Source organism: Rosa chinensis, chromosome 1 (assembly GCF_002994745.2).
Source record: "Rosa chinensis cultivar Old Blush chromosome 1, RchiOBHm-V2, whole genome shotgun sequence".
Taxonomy (NCBI): Eukaryota; Viridiplantae; Streptophyta; class Magnoliopsida; order Rosales; family Rosaceae; genus Rosa; species Rosa chinensis.
In genome coordinates this window covers 31,610,627-31,631,387 of record NC_037088.1, presented here as the reverse complement: position 1 = coordinate 31,631,387, position 20,761 = coordinate 31,610,627, and the positions used below count along the sequence as shown (strand labels likewise).

Genomic DNA, 20,761 nt, shown 5'->3' with positions numbered 1-20,761 from the left:
AATAGAGTATATAATAGCATATTCATAGTTTAAACTACATAAGAAAATCTGATATATACAAATAATTGAAAATCTATTATGTTTCAAGACTCTGGGAACCCCAAACTGTCAAAAAAACTTAAGTTGTATCATAGTAGTCGAAGTATTCAAATTTCAAAGTAATACATATACTTATGCCCAAGGGTAGAGTGCTATATATTAGATTTTATTTCTCCAAACAGGGTCTTCCTCACCATTTCAGGCATTTCTTTTCTGAGAAAGTCTTGCGTGGGGCAGCTGTTGCGGCTGTCCAATCAGTACCCAGCAAGGGGATATTTTGGGTATTGCATTTTTAAAAAGCAGGGGTAATTTCAAAATAAGATAAAAAATTTCTAGTCTATGATTGGTCAGGAGTACCACGTATCTGGTACGCCCGACGTACGCAAGAATTTTTCTTCTTTTCTTGCTCGAAACAAATATGGTGCTATTCCTTTTCTATTCTGTTAAAAATTCTGACAAATAAAATTACACACAGATAATGACAACCAAATCCTAAACCAACATCAAAATCCGTAAAATTTCTTCACGCCTACTCTTACAATGAAATCACTCTCAGCTGCCTTGAGCATAAATTTACTGACCTCATAAATTTACAATGATTGCAGTAAGCATAAATTTACCGACCTCAAGATTTAGTTTCTTCGGTGAAATTTTGCCATTACTCGCGGCCGAGTTTTAGAACCGCTCCTCCGAGACTCTCCGACCGGCCATTCCCGGCCGTCCGACTTCACCGGAATGAAATCTCTGTTCCCGAGAGCTCCTCCTCTCGGGGGTCCTGCCACCACACCGGATCTCCGCCTCCTCATCCAACGCCTCGACGCCCACTCCCTCAAAATCATGTTCAAAATCCAATCCCACCTCCTCTCTCACCGCCACGAAGGAGGCGAGGGAGAAGCGGGAGCGGCTGGAGCTGGTGAGGGCAGTTCTGGAAATAAGCGAAAAATTAAAGGCTGCTAGAGAGGCGGTGAGGAATGGACGGCTGAGATTTGCGGCTGAGCTAGTGAGGGAGCTGAAGAAGGCTCTTAGGGTTTCCGATCAGGTTGCTGAGAGTGAGCCTGTTGAGGAAGGAGTGGTCAGACTGCTTTGATGAGGTAAAATCAGGCTTTTTACTGGTAGTTTCAGTGGAAATGTGACTGTTGTAGTGGTGATTCTTGATTTGAGCTTGTTGTTGTGGTTTCTTTTAGAGGAATTCGGTTTCGGTTTGTAGATTCAAGAGGTGCTGATGAGGTTCATGGACAATGCGGTGCGTTTCGAACGCGAATCTAATAGAATTCGAGTCAAGTATGTACTGAGCATTGATGGGAACCATGGGATTGAGCTCAAGACAGTGTTACAAGCTTTGGATGTAAGTGAAAGTCGAAACCTTGTGTTCATTCCCTTTACCATTGAATATATGTTAAAGAGTTGTAATCTTTAGAGTGCAGTGAATAGAAGCATTTTTAGCCACAGAAATCGGTATTGCAATGAATTCAGTTTCTGATTTTTTAGATGGTTGGCATTTTACACTATGGACTTGCTAAAGTAGCTGACTTGATGATCAAGCATGTCATCTCTCCAGCTCTGAATTCTGGATCGCCTGTGTCCTTTGTAACAGAAATAAATCCAGACTCACAAGCAATGACTGAGGCGACACTGAAGATTGTACCATCAAATGATCCTAAGGTAAACGTTACAAGTCATTACTGTCTAAATTTTTCTTGGGACTGTTGTTATAATAGTTCGTCTTGAAAATGTTTAATAGTAGAACATGTAATTGTGTGGGAAAAATGGGTTCAGCTCAGTGTATCATATACTCACTCTTTAGAAAATTTATTACTGAATGTTCTCAGATTTTGCATCATGATCGTAGCAATGGGGAAAGCATCTGTTAGTTTGTCAATTTGATTAGGGCTTATCTCACAAATTTGTACTAGAGGACTCTATTAAATGGTCTGTTGGCATATTTCTTCTTGATTTCAGATTGAAAGAATGGACGGGGAGACTATCTATCCAAGGATTATTGAGGTTATAAAGTTTATTGACAAGTACATTTGCTTTCAAGAGGGTTCTTGGACTCGATGCTTTGGAAGATTGACATGGCCAAGAATATCGAAGTTGATTATTTCTAAGTTTCTTTCCAAGGTTATTCTTTGTAATCCTTCCCCACTTTTCGTTTTGTATATGGTCTTTCTCTTTTGAAATCCATTATTGATATACTTTTCTTTGGTTAAATATTATTGAAATACTTTTAACAAAATTTTAGTCAATTATTACTTTGCAATAGGTGTTTTATTTTTTTCTTTGAGCCTATCATTTAGTCAATCTTTTATATTAAGTGTTTAGATACGTAAACAAAAATAAATTTTAAAAACAAAACACTAAGGTGGCGTTCGGTAACGTTTTCAAGTCATCTTTTTCATTTTATAAAATGAAAATGGCTTGAAAATGCGTTCGTTGGTCTGTTTTCAAAAATGCAGAAAATAATTTTTGAAAATATTTTTTTATTTTACTCGTAAAACAGGAAAACGACAAATAGACATTTTCACCTTTTCATTCTCATATTTTAGAAAACACGGAGATATATTTTCCAAAACAAAGAAAAAAAAGAACGTGCTCTCTTCTTCCATATTCTCACGTCGCTATCTTCTTCTCAGGTCTCTCTCTCATCTCTAGTTGCCATCTTCTCTCGTTTTTGAAAATTGTTTTCGGAATAAGCTACCGGACACATTTTCGGATTTAAAAAATCCAATCTTGTTTTCTCGTTTTTATTTTCAAAATCGATTTTTGAAAAATCATTTTTAAAAACGTTACCGGACAAGCCCTAATTGTGTCATTTGATTTTGTTTATAAATCTGCTTCACTCTTATTGTTATTAATGCATTGGTTGCATTTAACTTTAAGGGAGTGCATGGTCATTTCAGTATAAGTTATATATATCCCTGAGGTATTTTTACTAGTTAAAAGTTACAAGTTTACTGCCACTCTGATCAAGTGGAGGAATCTCACTGTGTACTCAAATTTTCTTGGCATATGCATTATAATTTGCTCTGGTTCATGACATTTATCATTTTGCATATTTCTTGCATCAGGTTGTCCCCCAAGATGCTTCAAAACTTGCAGACTTTCTAAAGATCATTAATTGTACTTCTGAATTTGAGACTGCTTTAAGGGAGATGAAGTTTATTTCAGTATCCGAAAACAAAGATAACCAGTTGAGCAGTTTCTCTGAAAACGTTGAGGTTTCACTTTTCATCCAGGAAGAAGACAGAAATCTTGGGAAGAGCTAGGAATTTGCTTCTACAATGTGATTTTGCTATTTCTCAAGTACGATTTTACGACGAGATCAAGATCCTTGTAGATTATTTATATGAAACTCTTTGAACGATACATTGTTTTGCACAGGAGAATACAAGGAGGAAAGGTAAGCATGATGGGGCTGCTAGCAATACTCCAGAAGATGTTGACTTGCTATTTCTTTCGGAGCGGTGTGTGGTGTCCAAAGCAGCAATTCAATTAATGAAGTTAGTGCACAAGACACTTGAGGTAACTGGATGTATATGTGTAGAATTTGGTTGAGAACATAATGACTTTATCCATCATTTCTTATGGAAATACCAATTGATGTGTGCAGGATGTCTGCTTGTCATCCCCTAGAGTTGCATTGGAATTTTATCATGCTGCTAGGGATGTACTACTTCTATATGAAGTTGTTATACCTGTCAAGGTTAGTGCATGGAAACCAGCTGTAGAAACATTACCTACGAGACCTTTTCTCAATGCCTTTACTAAGGCAACTAAAAGCAGGGGTTTGATGTTATGTCTTACCGATTGTTGTCATTTTATATTATATAAGAAGACTCTGTTCACCTTCACACACACACACACACACATTTGGATGAAAATTGTGCTATAGATGGGTGTGAGGTGAGGGGGAAAAAAAATTCATTGGTTGTCATTTTATATTATATAAGAATTTTATATTATATAAGAAAACTGTTCACCTTCACACACACACACACACACACATTTGGATGAAAATTGTGCTATAGATGGGTGAGGGGTAAAAAAAAAAGGGATGGTGTTGGTACTCAATGTTTAAGTTTATAGTGAAGTTATCTTCTCTGTGATATTTCTAAAGTTATCTAGTAGACATGTTTTTGAGAGATTGTAGAGCCATCACTACTTCCATACTAGAGGTTAATTAGAGGTAACTTTTGTCTGTGTCACTAAGCTTATGAAAAAGCTTCATTGATGAAGGATAGAAAAGAGGTCATTGATGATGGTGAAAATTATGTTACCATAAGGATTTGTATGAACTTTCCAAACCACAAACATATTCTTAAAAATTCAATTTTAGGAATTTTGTGATTTAACTACACTTGGGATGTTAATGTCATTGTTGCAAATCATTATCGACTTATTTATTTGGTTGCTTTTTATTGCACTCTATTCCTGTGATGATATCTCTTAGTTTTTCAATTCCAATATTTAGTGACGAATTGCATACACAATATGTATAACTCAATATTAATAATCTTCTCTCTTAATTTATGAAGCGAGAACGGCAGCTTGATGGCATCAACCAGGTTGCTGTTCTGATGCATAACGATTGCCTTTATCCATCTCAGGAGATTCTTGGGTTTGCATTTGAGGTATGCATGAGCATTCATAATGACCTCATGTTATTAATTTGTAGATCCGTAAGTACAACATGCATACATGCATATATCTATAAGTATTTCGATGTGGTCCGCCCGTCTGGATATCCAATAAAAAAATGTCCAGATATGTGCCAAACAGTTAAATATTTCTAGGTTACACAACTTGAAAGATGCCAATACCATGCTGACTATTATCTTTTAAGTAGTGGAATACTGGAATTTATGTAATCTGAGAGTGTATCTAGACAAAAGGTATATTTAAAAGGAAGTTAACTTTGATATTCTTTAAAATTCCAATATCTCGTTGGCTCACAATTTATTCTTTGTCTCAGTATCGCTCAGACTTTCCAACTTCAATGAAAGATCATGCTTTGTTAAGTTTGTTTGTTGATATGGCTCCAAGATTTCATCTCATGGCAGAGGAAATACTGCAGAGACAAATCCAAGTTGTGATTCATAGCTTGAGAGAGGTATGATCATGCTGAAAGGTCCCAATAAACATAAGTTTCAGAAATTTATGTCATTTACTTTATGAAGTTGCAATTTCATGTCTAGCCTTAAGCAAGTTTGTTATTTATCAGGCTCTAGATGTCGCTGATGGATTCCAGAATACCCATCAAATGCAACAATTCCAATCTGCAAAATTTAGTATAGATCAGGTGCTATTGCTGTGAACTTTGATGAATGCCTTTTTTTTTTCATATTTACTATCTACATTAAGGTCCAAGGTGCCTTAGTTGACTTCTGATGACATAATGTAATTTGATCAGGTTGTTTTCATACTGGAGAAAGTACACATTATATGGGAGCCACTCTTATTGCCTTTAACTTACAAGAGAAGCCTGTGTATGGTTCTAGAGTCGGTTTTTTTCTAGAATCACAAAAGACATACTCCTTTTAGATGATATGGCGGCAGAAGAAACATTAGAGGTATAATCTATGTAGTCTTCAAAGCTAGTTCTTTAATTTAATGCCTATCTGTCAGCAGCTATCTTAAACATTGTTTTCACAGCTTCAAAGACTGATTCACTTGATGCTGGAAAACCTAACTTCTTTGTTGGGGTCCCTGGCTGCTCTTCAAATTGAGAAGTCACTAGAAGGCATGACATCTCTTGATGATCTTATACCATCATTACGAAAAATTAGGAAATTGGCAGGCATGTTTTCTCTCTGATGCTGAAATTTTGGATTCAGTAGAAGATTAGTGAGTCTAGTATATGTCTTGCAGGGAAAGACCTAATGCCCTTTTTTCCTTTTTCCTTTAATTTCTTCAGAATTATTAGATATGCCCTTAAAAGCAATCACTACAGCTTGGGAAACTGGAGAACTGCGAAATGGTGGCTTTACATCGTCAGAGGTACAACTTCTCTTGAGAACATATTTTGTAGAACTCTCTGCTTTTCATATTTTCATTGGTTTCATAAGCCCCGTCTTTTGGCAGGTAGAAGATTTCATCAAAGCAATTTTTCAAGACTCACCTTTGCGGAAAGACTACTTATTGAGGGTACATGGCAACTTTTAAATACTCCTTTTATTTTCATAGAGTTTTTCACAAAAGCATGGTGTTCTGTTTTTACCTTAGAATTCTGAAATATGTAAAAACTGATGTACCTAGAAGCTGTAGAGTATATTGATCAGATATCTTACTTTTCATGGAATCAAAACTCGAATCCAAACATCTTTTTGAATCTGGTACATCATTGTTATAATTTAAATGAAGTTAACCATTGATGTTAAGTTTCTAGCAGAATCCAGCACAATCTAATTACTTCGATCAAGGCCACTATTATAAACTTGACTTTCAGTCGAGATTGGGTGTACTTCATTTTCTTTTAATTTACCACCAATTTTACATGGTTCAATTGAATTAAAATCACATTCTTAAAAAAATGACCAAATGAAGGGAAAAAGAACAAAGAAATATATATGTAGACATGTAATGTGGGTTGGAGGTCTACTCACCTGAGGGACAGTTGGAAGAGACTATGAGAGACTGAAAACAAATGTAAAGTTTTAAGTTATTATAATTTTAACTTTTTAATTTAATATATGTGGTTGAGATATATTTGTCCATTACAAGTTCTTAAAACTATCGCTTAGGTGATCAAGCCTTATGTGGGTTGATAGAGATTTCCATGGTTAAAGAAGATGCTGTAATACAAAAATCAAAATGCAATACTTGATCGCAATGAAATCAACATCAAAACATCAGAAGAGAGGATTCTGAGAATGAATTCAGAGATTTAGTATTGATGGAATATATACAATTACCAGACCCAACAAAAGGTTTACAATAGTTGATATGAATTACTGTACAACTAATACTTGCAGCTGTGTATCTAAAGTTCTGAACCTATTTCTTGTACATTTATAAACCTGTGTATAAATAAAAAATGTAAACCTCTTGAATACAGTACTCTTCTGCACTACTTTTGGGTATGTCTTCTTCTCTGCTTCCAGTAGTCGCAATTTCAAGCTTCTCTTCTTCCTTACTTCCAGAACTTGAAGGAAGTGTTTGAGACAGGGTTTCAGACATAAGGTCTCTTGTCCTGAAAAAGAAAGCCAACAATTGTCGCAACATTTCCATGAAAACTAGGCAGAACTTAGATAAGACAATGGAATGTGCATACCTTACAGAAGAGCAGTATTTTTCGACTGCTTCTTTCTTTTCTGCCCCATACTGGTACCATTTTTCATCAGAAGATGTAAATGGATCCCTAGTTCCCACATCTGCACGATACAAAACTTTTAGTAGCCATGCTCAGAGGACTGAAAATTCACATTACAGACATTATATTTACAAAGGTCAAACAAACCTTGAAGCAGCACATCATCTCCATCACCATAGCTTTTCCAAAATGCACAACCATCAGCATCGAACATATATGACATTTACAGATTCATTGGTCACAAAAATGTTCGCCTATTAGTATTTTTTTTCACATCTCTAAAACTTTGGTTTCATTGAGTCATTTTAGTCGCTCATCAGTCTTAGCTAGGTAGATGATACTCAACTATGTCATCTCAGTATCTTGAAAATCTTTTAACAATGTGGTGGACTATGTGGTGTTGATTTGATGATTCCGCTACCATTGAATTGGGAATTTTGGTATCATCATTTCTGAAACCACCACCAACATTGATTTTTTTTTTTTTTTTTACAAGTTGAACTGATGACAGCTCTGGCCAGATCCAATATAGATCTGGCCTAATTTCGGCAAACTTAGCATATACTTGGCAAATCCAGCAATTTTGCCTGTTTTTGACCAAAATTGACTAGATCGAGATTGGACCTGGTAGATCTACATGATTTTTTGTTAAAGATATGCAATAAGAAGGTTTAAAACCCTAATATTACATCCATTAAAACACATCGAGATTTTTTGGACATCGAGATCTACATGATTTTTTGTTAAGATTTAAAACCCTAATATTACATCCATTAAAACACATAAATCCCCTGATATTAAGAAATACAAGCTCTAAATTCAGATACTAATATAGATGAATTTGAATTGTAACACTTTGAAAATGCAATTTAATATAAATGAAGAGCACTTGAACCTTTCTTTTACCTAATTTTTTTGATGGCCGGAATCCAGTAAGAGGCTAGATCATGAAGACTAAGATTGGAAGCATAGATAGAGGTTGACAGATCTAGGAACGAAAGGAAAATTGACAAGTTTTAGAGGTGGAAACGAAGCAAGATAAGATCTGAAAGATTATGGCTGGTAAGAGAATGTGGCAATGAGGCATCATTAAATAGTGAAACAACATAGTGTACGTTTAGGGATAGAAGGGTATAACAATAATTTTATTAACCACTGCAAGTGGCCTAGTGGTTCTTGCTTAGTTGGGTGTGCTCCCCAACCTAGGTTCGAATCCCGAAGCTGTCAAAGTGGCCAGGTACTGTGCTGCAATGCATAGTTGGAGCATTTCACATGCACCGAATGAGTTTAACTTGGGCCTAGGAAGCCTTTGGGTTCCCTTTGACAAAGTCAAAAAAAAAAAAAAAAACAATAATTTTATTTAGAAACGTGTCAAAAAATCGTGGTAGCATCACTTCGTAGTTTATTGCTTTTAATTGTGACTTCTATGAAGACAACCCTTAATAGATGCATTTTTGTGCCCCTTGAAGCCCTTTAATTGTTAAGGTTAGTTATATTATTAAACACATAGGTTTATGAAGTTAAAATGGATTAAATGTCCATATAATAACTAATAAAATTGGTTAATCACATCTCATTTATATGGTTATGTATTATTATGAGCTCACCTTAATTAGGTACGATGAAAGATTTCTACCATTATATGTTCATAATAATGGATTGAAACTCGATGGCCAACTTGTGGATGACAATGAGTGCAAGAAGAAACAAATTTCTTCTTGTTTGGAGTAATGGACTAATATGTGTGTGTGAAGAAACAAATTTCTTCTTGTTTGGAGTAATGGACTAGTGTGTGTGTGGGGTCATGGTCAATATTAAAATCGGTAAAGAATGAGTCATGAGGGTTGTTTTGCAAACGAAGTGATTGATGATGATGATGTATTCATGTATCCAAGATATATTTTATGGTTTTATAGTCTCTTTTAATATGTTTCAACCAATTTGGTTACTTGCTAATTCTTCATGTGGACTACAATTATTTCAACCGTCATTGACGACGTTGAAGTATGATTTTGAAGATACATTGATTTTTTTTTTTTTGAATCAAACCCAAATCGGGTGTCAATATATTCATCACAAGTCAGTATAGGCCATTACATACCCTTCCGCATTAGACAAGAAGATAGTGGTAGTACCCACAGTGGTATATATATATAGACTCACTCATTAGACAATCAAATACGTAGACATAGCAAGAATCCTTTAGTACTACCCCATAGGCACTAGAGGTACATAGAGTGCACATAAATGCTTAGCTTCCTAATACAAGGAAATTATTGTAATTATATAAATTAAAAAACATAGGGCAAACCACCCTATCCTAAATTAAAAGCCCAAGAGGGCAGCTCAAGAGAAGAGGCCTAGCTCAAGGCCCAGTAGATTAGGGTTGACCCAAGCCCAAACACCATCACCAACACCAATAGCCGCATGCATAGTTTCGGTGCAGTGCCGTCGACCATGCTGTCCTAATCTAAGCCGTCGCAACCACCATAATGAACTCCCCAGAACCACCAAGCCACGCCGCTAGAACAATCTGCCCAGAACCTCCATAGCCACTCCGCCCAGACCACCAAAGCCATGTCGCCACAACGATCCACTTAGAACTGCCATAGCCACACCGCCACTAGTCCTAGAAGTCCCATGACGAAGACACCACCGCAGGTCGTGGAAGTCCCATGAAGAGACGTTGATTGTATCATGAAGATGAGGAGAAAATTTAACCCATAAGTTTTAATTCCAACCTTGTAAAGGCTATGAGTTCAATTCTCACAACATATGTAAGGGTGGGGGGTGGCTTAGGGGTTTTTATTTTTATTATTATTATTATTTTTTAACCATAAGAAAATATTTAATTAATATTTCGATATATAAAGCATTTAATTCTTATTTTATTTTTATGGATTCTTCTTTGTTTTTATTTTATTTATTAATTAATGAAAAGGGGTATAGATGGAAATTTGATGACAAAAATATATAGGGAATGTGCATTAAGTAATTGAGGGTGTGCATTAAGTAATAGACATTTTCCCTATATAAAACTTCTTTGAACCTCCTTTTGAACCCCGGATTACTTCTAAAAAAAAAAAAGAATTCCGAATTAGGTTTTAAACTCCGAATTATTAAGGAATAAATTCCTATTTTTGAAATAAGACCCACTACCATGCTAATTCCTTTCGTTCTATAATACACATATTTGGTGCATGTTAGAATGCATATTCTTAGGTGAGATGCCTGTTATCATCTTGGGTGGTTCTCTTGATGCTTATTGCAATTCGGAGTTAAGATACTATGTCCCCGCCCCCCCAATGTATTCTACGGTTTCATTAATGGATAAGGTGTAAGGGCCGCTGCACCAGCCCTTTAAAAAAAATAATAATAATAATAATAATACACATATTTGGAAATCATTTCCCACAAGTAAATGTGCAAGTATATAAGAGGAAGAAAACATGCGCGTCGCGCCCAAAGCTGGGACCCAATGAATTCTGAAAATTGTCGACATTGTATGAGATTCTGAGGTAAACCTTATTTCTACTGTGCAGTTTATCTTATTTCTACTGTGCAGTTTACTTTTCCAGAAAACAAGTATTCCATGTAAATAAGGATTGCATCAAGTACTCTTCAAAAAAAGGATTGCATCAAGTACTCAATTATCAATTGTGCACCAACAATAAATGTTCAATACACCAACAACTAGTACTTCTGTCACGATGGTTTTTCAAACGTTTTGGGTTTGGAATTCATCACATTCCTTACGCAATTTGATGCGGATAATTTGCAAGAAGGTTCTTGGAATTCTTCTATTGGTGAGTGTTCGGCTACTTACGTACTGGTAGAGATGTTGGAATTGGACGTTGATGTTGAACGTGCTTCTAGTTTCATTGCAGAAAGAACTATAACTGCTACTACTTCCATCGGGGTCCAATCAATGCAGTCACCTGTGTTCATATATTTCATGGTTCATTATGGTTACAATCCCTGTTAATCTCTCAAACAACTCGAGTCAAGACTAATTTTGTAGATTTGCTGACCTGTTGAAGCTCTGGGATCTCATTGAGTACTCCTTTATGAGTTTAGAAAATAAAGAATCTTCTCTCTCTAGTAGCTTTGCTGGTGTGTCGTATTCTGCAATCCTTCCTGTTTGCACAAAATCATGTGCATGAGTCCTCTAATGTAATGCATGTATATGGTTTCTGATGTTGCCATAGAAGCATGCTTGCATATGTGTGTCTTTGTGCATGTTTATACTTACCGTCACTGAGCACCAAAACGAGATCACTGTCTATAACTGTGTGGATTCTATGAGCTACTGTGACAACTGTTCGGTCTTTGAATTCTTGGCTGATGATCTTCTGTATCACCCCATCAGTTGCAGAATCAATTGATGCTGTTGCTTCATCCAATACCAGAATTCTGCTTTTCTTAAGCAATGCTCTTCCAAGGCAAAGTAACTGTCTTTGACCCGCACTCCAGTTTTCTCCATTTTCCGTCACTGTCATAGTCATACAATTTTTAGCCGCTGTATTGCAAAAAGACCATCATTTCAATATAACAGTCTAAATTAATGTTTCTGACCTGAGGCTTCCAATTTCTCTTCCTTTGCACGCACTAGATCACCTAGCTGACATTTATCTAAAGCCTGAAAATTTGGAAATTTAGTTTCAATAGAAAATGACACTAGCATAACTGATGATTTTGTTGCTCGTTGAAGGAATGAATGTGTGTTTGTCACATGGTTTAGCTCATTACCCCTTGAATGCGGTTAGATTATTTTTACCAAGAATAGGTATAGAACTAATAAAAGTATTTCTCCAACACTCAAAATTCCATACAACAAGTCCTGCTTATTAGATAAGAATAATTACCTCCCAAACATCACTGTCAGAGTATTGCTCTAGTGGGTCGAGGTTTCCTCTAACTGTTCCTTCAAACATTGTTGGTTCTTGTGGAATGATGCTGAGTCTTGATCTTAAGTCATGAAGGCCAATTTTGCAAATGTCTAGATCATCAATTAAAATGCTTCCTTCTCTAGGTTCAACTATCCTGAAAAGAGCCTGTATGAGGGTTGATTTCCCACTTCCTGTTCTTCCTACAACACCAACTTTGTTTTTTCCCGGAAATGTACAGTTAATGTTTTTCAGAACAGATGGGAGATGTTCAGCATAACGAATCTGCAAGGCAGTCAAATGCATGTATGATGAGTCTAAGACACTGTTTATTAATTAGGGCATAAACCAAGAGTAAAGCAACAAATGCTGTTTGATGCAATATTGTCTGTGTGCAGTATGAGTTAAAGACCTTCCACATGTCTGATCATTTGGTGTTTATTGTTGAACTGCCTACTATTCAAACTTTTCTATCAGACTTACCTGCAGATTTTTGAAACAAATTGTTCCAACTTGTGGCCAGTTGATTGGTGGCTTGTATTCTTCAATTACAAGAGGTGCTTCACTTGTTAGATTTGAGTACTGCAGAATTCTTTCAACTGAGATCATCTTATTTTCTGCATTGCATATGTTCCATATAATTGAAGCTTGCAAAACATTCAGATTTATTCCATATGTTACCGCCAACCCTGCAATGCCTGTGGGAACAAAAGAAAACAAACCAGTTCTGAATATCTGTTATGTTTATGACTCAAAAGTTTATTTTATCCAAAGCAACTTAGTTTTTCTCATTAAGAAAGAGTGAGGTGCACAGCACAGGGTCATATGAATGAGATACATTCTGAATTTCTGATGTCTGCTCCATGATTTTTCCTAGAAAAATTAGTTCTCCTTGGTGCAAAACAAATGATTATTTACCGCTTCCACCTTCAAGATCATGATGGTACGTGTTTAGTTTCTGTGAATGATGTTGATACTCACTTGGATTAATAACTCCTTCAGGTAGAGTCACCAATAGAACTAATGAGAAGCCAAACACAAAGTTTGAGAGTAGATTTAGTCTGAAAGAAAGCCATTCCATTGCTGACACATTATGAAACCATGGCCTTGAGTGGTTGTCAATAAGACTGAGGTTTGCATTACTAAAGCGTTCCTGTTGATCAAAAGCACGGATTGTTGCCGCTCCTGCCAGAGATTCTGCAAAGTGATGGAGGATCGGAGCCCTTTGTATGCCTGATAGCCGCGCCAGTTCTCTTGCTGTTGGTATGTAATATTGCTGAAGTAATCATCATTATATCTCAAGTCAATAATTGAGAGCAATCGCATTCATCTAGAGTGATAGATATATACACACAGTCACGCACACACATACAATGGTAGACAACATAGTTTCCTTTCATATCATGATTTTTTTGGTGCATTTCAAACTAGTTTATTTTTCTGATATCATGTGTTTAGTAGTATTACATGTTCATCATGACTGAGGATTGAAAAATTAATTATTTAAGTTTTATACAAGTCAAGCTTTTCATTATCTTTGAGTTTTCGGCTTTGCCAAGAGAATTTAGTAATCTTCTGTAGATTGCTTATAGGCTGAAAGGAGATAGAAGCCCTTACCTGATACCATATGCAGACTGCAGTTACCGGAATGAATACGATGAATACTTCCCATGCTACTTGTGACATCACTGCAATGGTCCCTAAAATCTGTATTATAGAGAGAGCGCACCAACCTAATTTGATTGCCATTTCCAAATCTAACACACTTTGATCAGTAGATGCCTGCAAAATAAAATAAAGGGCGCTTTTACTTTTTGTAAAACACGCTCGCACGCATGCACGCACACATGCACTCATACACACATATGATTAAAGAATCTAAAACAATCCAGTACCACTCAACTCATATTATAAATCATGGATGTAAGATGTCAAGACCTGTATATAGTGTTTTTGGTACTATCAGACTACTCAGACAGTTATATTTCTATTTGTTGACTAATGAAGTATTTTTCTGTTTGCTTCGTCAGTCTGCTTCCTCCAGTTACTATTTCAATGACATCTGATTAGTACTATCAGAGTCTTACTTTTTGTTCAGAAGTACAGTCAGAGTCTGTGTACAATGAATAATTAGTTTTGTTGTTACTGGTGCCTCTAGAGTAATGTGAACTGAATAACTTACTCGGTTTAAGATTCTTCCAGTTGGGGTTGAATCGAAAAATGCCATTGGTGCTCGGAGTATGCTATGTAGCATATTTGTGAAGAACTTTTGTGCTGTTGCAAGTCCTGCTACTGCTATTAGTGATGCTCGCAATAGCACACAAAGTGAACTTCCAATAGCGAGTAGTATATAAGTAAGTAATATGAACTTAATCCCAAATTTTGGCTCCGTCTCAATTGTAGGAGGTGAAGCCCATGCCATCCAATAGTTACTAGCTACCTGCAGTACTTGGAATGATGACTGTGCCAAGATTATGACTGGAACTAGCATACCAGCTTTCACAGTTGTCAAATAAGACCAGTAAACTTCTTTTCCAATGACTCCTTTCTCTCTCTCTTCATCTTGAACCAATTTTCCTTCTTTTTCAGTAATCTCTATAGAGAGATTATGCTCTGATTTCTGTCGTGTCTGTGGAAGTTTAGCATTTGATGTGGAATCTGTAGAGGATTCATTGTCAGATGTTGGAGTTTGAGTAGTTCTGCTGCTATTTTCTACTGTTAGGATTGACTCTAGAGCTCGGCTATGAGCACCAACCAAAACTTCAAAGCCTATATTTTGTTTTAGAAGCTCTTCAAAGCTTCCAGCTTGTGCAATTTTTCCATCTTGCATCACCTATAAGAAAAAAAAAAACCATGTTAGTTCTAGTTTGATACAGATTCCTCACAACTCTAAGAGTCATGGTAGATTCTTAGAATTTGCAACTCCTAAGGTGACTTGACCACAAAGTATACATGTATAAACTTATATAATTTTCTTTTCGCAAAAAAAAAAAATATATCATATATAATTTTCACTGGGATCCTGACTAGAGTTTCCTAATATTGCTAGTAGTCTTCTAATCAGAATATAGGCTTCTCTTACAGTAACAAGTATAGCCTTCCAGTCACTGACATTAAGTTTTGTATACTCTCCATAATTCTCTACTTTATAAATGACTAGGTAATAAAGTAAATGCAGGGAAAATTTATCTGTGACTTGCTTACCAGAATTAAGTCGGCTGCTGGGAGAAACTCAACTTGGTGGGTGACATAAAGTGTGGTCTTCTCTTTGAGAATTCCCATCATGCAGTCCTGCAAGGTATAAAAACCATAATAAATTTCAAAATTAAATTGATGATGCTTGAAAGTAGGAGATACTTGATAATAGTATCTACTTTAAAGATGATCATCATAATATCATTTCTAACACAGGAAGTCCAGGTGGACTAACCTCAAAGAGTTGAGTGCCTGTGTGAGCATCAACAGCACTGAAAGGGTCATCTAGTAGATATATATCAGCATCCTGGTAAACTGCACGAGCAATTTGTATCCTTTGTTTCTGTCCTCCGCTCATATTAATTCCTCTTTCTCCTATTTCTGTTAGATCTCCAGAGGAGAACAGCTCAAGATCCTTTTCCAATGCACATGCTTTAACGGTTTTGTCATACTTGACCTTGTCGAATGCATTTCCGAACAGGATATTCTCCCTGATATTTCCTGTCAAAATCCATGGAGATTGAGGAACATAAGCCTTTGTACCGCTGATTTTCACTGTCCCTGACAACTTTTGAATTTCTCCAAGTATGCATGAGAGAAGGCTAGACTTCCCTGATCCTACAGCCCCACAAATTGCCACTTTCATACCCCTCCTCACTTTTAAGTGGATTCCATCAAGAGTTGTGCTGCTTGACTCAATATTCCAGCCAAATTTTCCATTTTCTATTTCAATGGAGTTTTCCATCTGATCTTTTGGAATATGCTCAATGGCATCCTGCTGAATTTCTTCTTCCATGAGATATGAAGCTACTCTATCTGCGGAAACTTTTCCCTGTGCAATCACGTTGAGGACATCAGGTAGATTAAATATAGGATCTTGTAACATTCTGAAGGTGGCTAATGCTGATAAAACTCTCCCTGCTGTGAGGTCTATACCCATCAGCATACAAGCCCAGAAAGTCACCACTGAGATAAATGAGGGTGCTCCCCAAAAGACAGTAGAGCCAATTGCAAACAGTCTTAGTGACTTCCATAGCCAGTCGTACTCTATTTTCCTCAAGCTTTCTAACTTGTGAAGGAATTGACTGTCCCATGCCTGAAGTTTGATGGTCTTCATGCTTCGAAGAATCTCTGTAGTGGCTTTCATCCTGTTGTCCTTGGCTTCCATGATCCTAGACTGGTATCTTTTCTGAAGATTAGTCATTGGGATATTGCAAAGCAGTACTCCAAAAGTTGCTACTAATGCGCCGAAGGAACCCATGCCTAGATTCGTGTGAAGGATATAGATTGCCAAGGAAATTTGAATAGGCATCATCCATATTATGTTTAAGTACCAAATGAAGTCTGTGATTCTTTGGATATCTACACTCATATAGTTGATGACCTCTCCGCTGTTGTGGCTTTGGTGGGATTGGCTTGATAGATGTAAGCCTTTCTTGAAAATTTGAGATATCAGAGCAGCTCTAAGGCGAAGGCCTAGCTGTCTTGCCCCAAATATCCATTGCCTCTGTGCAATCGTTTCAACCATCTTGGCTCCTAGAAAGGCAACTGCAAGAATGTAGCCACTCCCTGAGCTTCGAGTTTTCTTCTCTGTCAAAAAGTTTACGAAGTCATTAATGAGATATGGTCCAACATATGATGCTACAGCATATAATGCAGCAAACATAGCATTAATTGCTGCTTTCTTCCTGATAAATAAATAAATTGTCTTGTAGATTTCTGGGTTTGTGGTTCCATCTCTCTCCTTAACATGTTTTAGTCTCTCATCATATGAGTGAGACAGATATTCAGCTGAGTCTTTGATGTCAAGAGCTGGGACTTCTTCCTGGTCTAGGGGTTTCTTGATTCCAAGAGAAAACAAGGGGTTGAGCCAAGAGAATGTGATGAGTTGGAGAAGAGTAGCTTTTCCATATGGAGATTGTTGTCTTCCTTCTGTATGTTTATCACCTTTTCCACTGAGAAGTGGTTCGGTGATGCTATCTGGGACGGTAGAGGTTAGTCCTGTCTTCCCTTGTATTGAAATACCAAACAGGCAGGTGGATGCAAGGAGACTCAGGAAGTCAGAATAATCTTGTAATCGAAGCTGGCCATGGTATGTGATTTGGAAATATGTATCAACAGCCACAGAGATGATGGACAAGATAAAGCTGCAAAGCCACCATGCTCTTAATAGCCAAGGGAACTTGATAGACTTGATATTCACAAGCCGGTATACTGCAACTGATGATAGTGCCCATGATACCACTTGCATGCCCTCTGATGAAAATGTGGGAACTTTATGATTGCAGTATGTAAAACTTCCATTTACCAGCAACAGCACCACTATGAAATGAGTACCCATCAGTAAAAGGCAACAAGCTATTGTAGTCTTGTAAAGGGTACTGAATTGCGTGCCAATGCCAGTGCCATTGTTCTCCGTGCTTTGGTCTGTGAACGTAGTTCTTTGTTTGCATATTTGACCCATGATTTTTTGTAAAAAATGCAGTACTAAGATGCCAAGGAAACTAAGTTGCATAACTATGCTGATGTGCTCATACAAGCAGGGAAAGTTTTGCTGGAGCCATTCTGTCTGAAATTCAAGCCGGAAATCTGTCACACATGATAAAAATCAAGTTGAGGACTGCTTCTTTCCAATAGCTAGTAACCAAAATCATGATAAGTTTGTAGAAAACTGAATTTTAGTTGTTCTTGACACATAGTAATTTTGTAGAACTGCAAGAACTGTACATCCAAGTTCTGACTAGTTCCTTATGACTATAAGAATTCCTCTATGTAAGCACGTTACAAGTTGCAACTTACAGTTAGAAACTTCTTTAATCTGTACAGTATATGTTTCTGATACATCCTTTACTGACTCGAAAGTTCCACCTCATTTTTTGTATATCAATTTTACTATTATTACAAGTATACAATTCTGGGGCCTTTGTGAATCTAACTCAGCAACTACTTACAAAAGTAAACCAAATACTGGTGGATCATTTTCTGTATATCTAGTTACCACATAATTTTGATTAATTCTTTTGCATGTGTAAGAGTACTTGGACACCAATAGCTATCATATTGAAGCTAGCTAAGATATGATCGATCACAAGGGTCCCTCAATAAAAATTATAAATTTACATTGTATTTCATTTTCTTGTGATGAATTTATATATGATGCAAATTAATGTTCTAATTAGAAGGTTGAAAAAAGGACATAAGGCACCTTGACCAAGAAGAAGACGAAGAAGAAAACATCACAATTATAGAATTGTACCTCAAGGAAAAACCTCATTCTGTACAGAATCAGAAAAAAAAGGAATGAATGAAACCGAACTACTTGGCCTTTGTTGATATCACCAAAAGTTGGGAACAAGAACTACAGCTAGAAAGGCAAGAAAAAGACCAGGAAGTAAAGCTGATCAAAATTTAACATAGTTCCTCTACTTTTAAAGCAAAATACACCCTCTTTCGTCACGCCTGTAAATATATAAGTTTTGTTTTAAGAGATGAAAATATGAGTTAAAGCTTACTCATTGCTCTGCGTCTCTCCAGCTTGTACCTTCAGCCACCCTCCTTCTAGTTTTGCTGACTTCAGGATTCCCAGACTAATTATATGATGAGTCCTCCTGGGATTTTTTCCCAAGAAGAGATTGGAATGTACTAAGAAAATGAATATATGCATAAGTTTAAGATTACTTAATACTAGAAATTTTAGGCCTTTTGTCTTTTAAATTTGGGTTAAATATTATTTACTCCCTGAACTTTCAATGAAAAAACAGTTCAGTCCCTGCCTTTTCAATTTCACACGTTTACTCCCTCCATCTCTCAATTTTGAACCAATAGGTCCATTCCGTCAAAAAACTCTATTAAAATGTTTATTATACTCTCAATTCATCTTTTTTTTTTTTCTTAATTTATTTTTTTTATCTTTTTTTTTCCTTTTCTGTTTATCTCTTTTTCTTCCACCTCTCTTCTCCTTCAACATCAAAATTTCTAAAGCGACCAAATCAATCCGAAACACAAAACTCTCTTCATCTGTCCAATCAAAAAAAGAAAAAAAAAACAAAACAAAACAAAAGAGAAAAAATCTTTTCACAACAAATTAATTAATTAATTAAAAAATTTGAGGGTAGAATAGACATTTTTGGTCGGAGAATAACAAATTGGACCTATTAGTCCAAAATTGAGAGATGAGGGAGTAAATGTGTGAAATTGAAAAGGCAGGGATTGAATTGTTTTTTCCCTGAAAGTTCAGGGAGTAAACAGTATTTAACCCTTTAAATTTTTAGGGGTTTGGGATCCAAGGGAAAAAGTCACAAACAGTACCCCAATTTAAAGTCATTCTACGCTTTGGTACCTCATTTTCTAAATATATCACTTTGATACCTCAACTTATTATTTATGCATAAGATTCATACACGCTGTTAATAACACCGTTAACTCAAGTGTTATGTAGCTTTTTGCTATGGGTATTTTCGTCAATTTATATTTTCCCACCAAAAATTCCAGGGGAGATGATCTAAAATTCCTTTCTTTTTGCTGAAAATAAATCTGTCATTAAGGAAAATATTATATTTGGTTTATGGAAGATCAATTTAAGTTATTGTACTAGAATTTTTGACTTATTGTTATGATCCCAGGAAACATAATAATTAAAATGAGAAGAGGTGAGAGATTTATTGTTTTCAGCCTGCTAATTCACAAATAGAGAGTGATTTGGATAAGATCAAATTGTCTGCTAGCTTTATTAATTGTTGATTCTATATCATCTTATTTTAGCTCTTCAAATGTAATTTGTTGGGTAGATACTAAGTTTCTTTCAAGAGCACCCCAAATCGAAAACCCAAAAAACTGACAGAAGCAAACACAAAAATCCAATGGAACAGGGATGAGATTCAAGATACTAACCTCAAAGATGAAAGCTTTGGTAAGATCGAAGTCGCCTGTCTTCACTACAGATGACCATACTTCAAAGGCAGATAACCTCACGGAATCATAGCAATCTTCTGCTCGGAACTCAAGGCGAAGCTTGAAGACGATGATACTAGGTAAAAAGTACAAAGTGACAAACCTCCAGGTTTTCCCTCTCTTTTATGTCAACATCAAATTAATCTAGGCTGTCCGCTGAAAAACCACATTGCATAACAACCGTACACGTGCCCCACAAGCGCACTTACTCTTCGGATTAACCGAGGCAACGCCTCGGTTACAAAATCAATAATTACTCGTATTAATGACGAGGTGATGGGCGTGCTGAAGAGACGTTATCGCACACGATAATCCAATACATGTAGGCCATGTGTCGGGCACCATCACACGAAGCGTCTGTCCAAGGTAACCATTGAAAAAG

The 20,761-nt window shown here is 36.3% G+C and overlaps 2 protein-coding genes and 1 pseudogene across 3 annotated transcripts in view; 1 reads left to right on the top strand and 2 right to left on the bottom strand.

Moving 5' to 3' along the window:
- The window catches only part of LOC112193503 (putative ABC transporter C family member 15), a 59,157-nt gene extending 40,073 nt beyond the window's left edge, over positions 1–19,084 (bottom strand). Inside the window, exons 1-12 of one of the 2 annotated variants that reach the window (XM_024333694.2) lie at positions 18,942–19,084; positions 15,665–18,018; positions 15,439–15,525; positions 14,417–15,067; positions 13,852–14,016; positions 13,216–13,510; positions 12,718–12,932; positions 12,214–12,519; positions 11,924–11,987; positions 11,601–11,840; positions 11,380–11,485; positions 10,948–11,286 (exon numbers count right to left, since the gene is read on the bottom strand). In XM_024333694.2, coding sequence (XP_024189462.1) covers positions 11,283–11,286; positions 11,380–11,485; positions 11,601–11,840; positions 11,924–11,987; positions 12,214–12,519; positions 12,718–12,932; positions 13,216–13,510; positions 13,852–14,016; positions 14,417–15,067; positions 15,439–15,525; positions 15,665–18,018; positions 18,942–18,945 — 4,491 coding nt within the window. In that variant the 5' untranslated portion in view covers positions 18,946–19,084 and the 3' untranslated portion in view covers positions 10,948–11,282. Of the gene's footprint in view, positions 1–10,947; positions 11,287–11,379; positions 11,486–11,600; positions 11,841–11,923; positions 11,988–12,213; positions 12,520–12,717; positions 12,933–13,215; positions 13,511–13,851; positions 14,017–14,416; positions 15,068–15,438; positions 15,526–15,664; positions 18,019–18,941 lie in introns of those variants that run through there. The other variant, XM_024333688.2, reaches the window with a different exon arrangement.
- On the top strand, positions 163–6,416 carry LOC112193529 (annotated as a pseudogene).
- Positions 6,950–8,471, bottom strand: LOC112193539. The gene is made up of 3 exons (XM_040512445.1): positions 7,496–8,471; positions 7,310–7,409; positions 6,950–7,228 (listed from the first exon to the last, which is right to left on the bottom strand). The coding sequence occupies exons 1-3, from the start codon at positions 7,569–7,571 to the stop codon at positions 7,048–7,050; spliced, it is 357 nt and encodes a 118-aa protein (XP_040368379.1). The 5' UTR covers positions 7,572–8,471; the 3' UTR covers positions 6,950–7,047.
- Positions 19,085–20,761: the final 1,677 nt, after the last annotated feature.

Excerpts from the sequence above, each read along its gene's own strand:
- LOC112193539 (XM_040512445.1), bottom strand. The coding sequence starts at position 7,571 with ATGTCATATATGTTCGATGCTGATGGTTGTGCATTTTGGAAAAGCTAT. Across the intron at positions 7,410-7,495 it reads AGATGATGTGCTGCTTCAAG|ATGTGGGAACTAGGGATCCA; the intron begins GTTTGTTTGACC and ends TGTATCGTGCAG. Across the intron at positions 7,229-7,309 it reads AAATACTGCTCTTCTGTAAG|GACAAGAGACCTTATGTCTG; the intron begins GTATGCACATTC and ends TTTCTTTTTCAG.